Below are 5,464 nucleotides of genomic sequence, written 5' to 3'. Positions count from 1 at the left end.
TCTCTTCATATTGATATCCTTGGAGATGGATTTTATATGAGACCAATTAGGATTGCCGATAATCAATTTTTCAAATTTTAGATCACAAGTATATTTAGATGTAAGTATATTAAATAAAATTTAAAATTCAGATATCAAACTTCATTAAAGTTTCATATTTAAACTATATAAAAGTAACTACTAAATCAACTGATAGACAAGTTCAGATACATGATCAACATTGAAGCCTTTCCAATACATCATTATACTCCATAAAAATGATAACCAACTGATGGCTCACTGCTCTCTCAAAACTGGACACAACTTTTAAGTAAAATCGAGAGGGGTGGAGAACATAACCAATCATGAAACAAGATTGTGGGTTCGAATTCTCAACTTCAAAATCTCGAGATTGGATCGCGCTCTATTTCACGAGTACACTGCTAATAAACCAAAGTACATCATAATGATGCTAACAATAATTTAAATAAATAACAAATTAAAATACATTATTTTTATTAGATAAAAATCAAAATAGAACATCAAATTACATAAATTAATATTCATTATTTTCATCGTCTATGTACCAGTTGACTATTTAACAGTTTTTTCAAGAAGCGTATTGTCTTTTGCTCAGAGGGCAGAGGACGACACATCTGACTAAAAACCAAACCAAGTCCCATCAAAAAGACCCCGTACACAAAAGTAGAATATAAGGGTTTGGATATATGCAAATCTTATCTCTGACCCGAACGTTTGACTAAAAGTTAAACCAAATCAAACTACACAAACCCTATAAACCCCACACAAAAGTAAAACATAAGGGTTAGGATCTAGGCAGCTCGTCTCTTACACAAGGGGTAGAGAGACCAAACATTTGGCTAACAACTGAATCGAATTAAAGCAAACAAACCCGATAAATGTTATAAAAAAGTAGATTATGGAGGTTAAGGATGTACGTGAATCTGTCTTTTGCCCAATGGGCAGAGGACCAAACATCTGACTAAGATTCTATAATCTATATGCAGACATGGTCACAAGCAGGCCAATTATACTTCAATTTTGAAAGATCGGTAAAAATAGTCATTTCTCTCACATAAATTAGTCTCTTAACCATTCTTCTCCATGATTTACCAAAATATCACTAGTCTACAAGTCCTTCGCCCGCAACTTGCCGACCCAGCTAAAAGACCAAAAATTATCAGATTTCACCCAGGTCCACAATTGCAACGGCCAAATCTGCCATTGCGACAACCAGGTCTACAATTTGATTTTTTTAATGTCCCTTCAATATAAGCTATGTTTTACAAGTTAATTATTAAGCTAATTAACTGTTAGTTGAAAAGCCAACAGTAGTCAGATATGTTAGCTGATAAAATAGTCACATTTGGTAAAAACTAATTCATAAGCTAAATAACAGTGTAAAATGATCTAAGCAGTGAATATAAGGGCATTTATGTAAATATGAGAAGCATAATTAATGTAAAAGAATCGGAAAAAGAAACCCAATAAGCAATCCATAGTAGCTTTCAAGAAGTTGGTTTTTAGCTTACCAAACGTGTTTCTTTTAATAATCTCAAGAAAATAAGCTAACATATGATTGTCAAACATGGTACACAAACTTTTAGGCCTTTGGCCAATAGCCGTGACTTTTGACAAGTTGGAAGCACGGTCTAAAGTTTTACCATCAAAACCAATCGGTTTTGTACCATCCTACATAAAGAGAACATGAGGATGGGTTCATATGAAACAAGCAAACACGAGTTCCGCCGACAATTCATTTACTAAGACATGGGTTCGTGCACGCAAGACCTCGTATGGATGTGGAAATGCAAATTTGGTCGAGGCTTGATGGTCAACCACGAAAGATCGAAGAACCACGAAAAACGACACAAAATTAGGAAAAAAACGTGAAAACGATAGGAGGAAAGATTAAACGGCACATGCCCATTGAATGCCAGGTTTCATTGGCAAGTCACCCACCCACCATGGTAGGTTGTGGAAACCTACCACTTCTATCCTTTCTTTGACTTTAAATGTACATAAAACAAACAAGATTACGAATAACAAATTCAAATTATTCTGGGAACTCCAAACTTAATATATCTGCAGAAATTTTGATGGCATATTGAAGCTAAGGGGTCGTTTACCAAACACTTACCCGGTAAATGCTTACGGGTAAAATTTAACACTATCATTTACTTATCGGGTAAGATTTTAGTCCACCAAAACGACATCGTATGCAACAATTTACCCGGTAAACGCTTACCGTAGTAAGATACGTCGACCTCACTTACCGGGTAAGACTCTTGGTCCTTGTCTCGCTCTTACCGGGTAAGATTCTTGGTCCTTATCATATTCATCCGGTAAGGTAATGTGACTTGATAAGCGCTTAATCGGATAAGCGCTTAATCGGATAAGCGTTTGGTAAACGGGCCCTAAATTAGATAACAAATTAGCTCACTAAACACTGTATATGTTCCCAAACTCTTTTTAAATGTTTATGGTAAAAAACCAAACTTACCCGGTAAATCCTACTCAAAAGTAGGTATGCAGACCTGACTTCTAGCACAAAGACCATCTTTACCACATATTCCTGGTAAAAATCCAAACTGACCCAGTAAATCTGAAGCAGGGTCTCGGAGGTGAGATGTAAGCTAACATGACCTAGATTTTGAACGCCGGTTCCTATAAAGATCCGCGCTTATGTCACAATGCGAGCAGACAAATAGAAGGAACAAAGATAATCACACATATTCATTGATCATTTAGACAAAGAAAGCTCTCACCAGTAAACATTTTCTTCTTGCAATTATCAGATTGTTGGTCTGGTTGATTAAGACAAAATTTTCATAAATCCTAACAAAACGAATCGATTTCATGGGCAAAAAACGAAAATATATCCAAAACACTGAACATGGAAAGCTTTAGAAATGAGGAAGGGTCACAATGCTGGTCCATTTCTATATCCCCCCAGAAATTTGGTGTCTCAATCTTGGCAAACCTCTTCTTTTAGCAAAAATCCAACACATCCCATATAAAAACAGACCGTTCTACGGTCTGGAATGAATTCAAAATGCAATTTTTCAAACAATCTTACCATTGATTAGTACTCGAACCACCAAAATGACTCTTTATCCAATCTTTAAATCTGATTTAAAGAACTTCAAATTTGTATCATGGGAGAGCAATTTCTAGAGCAGGTATGATGGTAGACATAAAGAAACAGAACTAACTAATTGCACATGCCAGCAGACCACTGGAAATAGCATAGAAACAATTGGGAATCGAAGGGACGTTATGAAATTTATAGATCATTTACAGTATACAATCATATGGTTGAGTAAACGCTATCGTCACCAAAGAAGAAGACTAGGGTACAACCGTATATTTGATACTTTCATCAAGCCTTGTGGTACCAACCACCAATTACTCAATTAGCACTTTAGTAAAGCGTAGAAAAGACATCCAAGGACAAACAAGATCGATTATCATACAAACAAAACCATTACAAACGATTAAGAAAATGGAATAAGACCGTACCCTTTTCGACTCTTGTGTTCATCTTTCATTCTGTATCAGAAGGCAAATTTGAAGGTTCGCCTGATTCGGTTAGCATAAGTTCTTGCAATCTGGGTCTCAATTCCCGTGCACAGAAGTCATCGTATTCCCCTTTGTCCCCTGCTTTCTTTTTAACTTCTACCACTCTTAATGAAGGTGTTAATTCGAATATCTCAGCTCCAATTGTTAAAGGACCTTTTACTCCCTCTCTTGTCCCTTCCAAACTAACTTTGCAGTCCTTCTTTCTCACTGCAAAGCTAACCACTTTGGCAATCTCCTCCAGCTTTGAAATTATGCTAGAAACTGGTGCCCCTGAAACGAATCTTGATTCCTCCATTCCATCTTCAAACAACCCAGATAAACTAAAGCCACGAGAGAATGAAATCAGATCAAAAGCATTCAAACTTGCAGGTCTAGGTAAGCTCGCTAGCCTCCTCCGATTCTCAGTTTCACTTTCTGATTCGGAATATGAAGACTGATCAGATGAATAATCAATCCCATCATCTTCAATCTCTCCATCTTTCACACTGCACAACTTATCATCATCGAAATAGAACTTAATGTGCCTAAACCCCTTTTTGAACCACTTGTTTTCCATGATTTCAGGAATAGTGATCCGGTTTTCTGGATTCGTTTCAAGCAGCCGTTTTAACAATCGAGTCAATTCTGGGGAAAACCATCTAGGACACCTGAATTCCCCTTTGTAAATCTTCTTGTACATGACCATTACATTCTGATCATGAAATGGTAAGTAACCAGCCATTAACACAAACAAAATCACTCCACAAGACCAAATATCAACCTTTGCAGCTTCGTATCCTTTTCGCCCCAAAACCTCCGGCGCAACATATGCCGGAGTTCCGCAAAAAGTATGGAACAAACCATCACCTCTGATTTGCTCAGAGATAGCACTAAGACCAAAATCTGACACCTTCAGATCACCATCCTCATCTAACAATATATTCTCTGGTTTTAAATCTCTATGAAAAACACCACGAGCATGACAAAACCCTACTGCAGAAATCAGTTGTTGGAAATACTTTCTAGCAACTTCTTCCTTTAATCTACCTTTAGCAACTTTATTGAACAATTCACCGCCTCTAACGTATTCCATAACGAAAAAGATCTTAGTCTTTGTTGCCATTACCTCAAATAGCTGTACGATGTTTGGATGTCGGACACGGCGGAGGATGGAGATCTCGCGTTTGATGTGAGCGATTAAACCGCCTTTCATTATTTTCTCTTTGTCGATGACTTTAATGGCGACGGATTCATTGGTTTTCACGTTGCGAGCAAGGTAGACTTTAGCAAAGCTACCATGGCCAAGAAGTTTTCCGATCTCAAACCTTCCTAGCAGGAGGCCATGGCCTTCTTTTCTTGTGGTAGATGGTTTTGTTGACATGGTAGGAGGATTTTTAGGGGTTAGAGATTCAGAAATTGAGATCGGAAATCGAGATTCGATTGAACATTTGAATGTTCTTGTGGGTTCGATTTAGATTTTGAAAAAAATTCGATTTTGATTTTGAATTTGATTTGAAGAAGAAGAAGATGGTTGTGAGATGTCTGATATAACAACGATATTTACACCCATGTAAATGAAAACAGAGTGTCAATGTTACGCCTGCTTGATCCCAGCACCGTCTATTAATAGTTTTTTATTCCCCAATAACCCTTTTCCATTTTTCTAACAGTAAATTACATTTTTCGTCCCTCTAGTTTGATCAAAATTACAATATTCGCCCTTTGTCGTTTAGATATTGCTTTTGTCCTTATTAGGGGTGTTCGCCGTCCGGTTTGGACGGTTTAACCCCTTAGACCACAAACCAAACCGTAATGGCGGTTTATAAAATTTTCAAATCGAACGGTTTGATATCAAGTGCCCAGACCAGTCAAACCAGATCATGAAAAGGCGGTCTGGTATGAC

The 5,464-nt window shown here is 37.2% G+C and overlaps 1 protein-coding gene across 4 annotated transcripts; it reads right to left on the bottom strand.

Moving 5' to 3' along the window:
- Positions 1–216: 216 nt before the first annotated feature.
- On the bottom strand, positions 217–5,106 carry LOC112501948 (CBL-interacting serine/threonine-protein kinase 12-like). Of its 4 annotated transcripts, none has more exons than XR_003067587.1 (3): positions 3,523–5,106; positions 2,504–2,667; positions 217–422 (listed from the first exon to the last, which is right to left on the bottom strand). XR_003067587.1 is itself a non-coding variant. In XM_025105740.1 (2 exons), the coding sequence occupies exon 1, from the start codon at positions 4,940–4,942 to the stop codon at positions 3,548–3,550; it is 1,395 nt and encodes a 464-aa protein (XP_024961508.1). In that variant the 5' UTR covers positions 4,943–5,106; the 3' UTR covers positions 2,423–2,667; positions 3,523–3,547. The 4 variants fall into 4 exon arrangements, 1 of the variants encoding a protein (XP_024961508.1); XR_003067586.1 differs by having other exon boundaries at positions 217–419; XR_003067588.1 differs by lacking the exon at positions 217–422 and adding an exon at positions 2,379–2,417.
- Between the last annotated feature and the right edge of the window lie 358 nt (positions 5,107–5,464).

This window comes from Cynara cardunculus, unplaced genomic scaffold, assembly GCF_001531365.2.
Source record: "Cynara cardunculus var. scolymus isolate 2C unplaced genomic scaffold, CcrdV1 Un_Scaffold_738, whole genome shotgun sequence".
Taxonomy (NCBI): Eukaryota; Viridiplantae; Streptophyta; class Magnoliopsida; order Asterales; family Asteraceae; genus Cynara; species Cynara cardunculus.
Note: the sequence above shows the minus strand (reverse complement) of the source record. Positions and strands in the feature narration are given on the sequence as shown.

Excerpts from the sequence above, each read along its gene's own strand:
- LOC112501948 (XM_025105740.1), bottom strand. The coding sequence starts at position 4,942 with ATGTCAACAAAACCATCTACCACAAGAAAAGAAGGCCATGGCCTCCTG.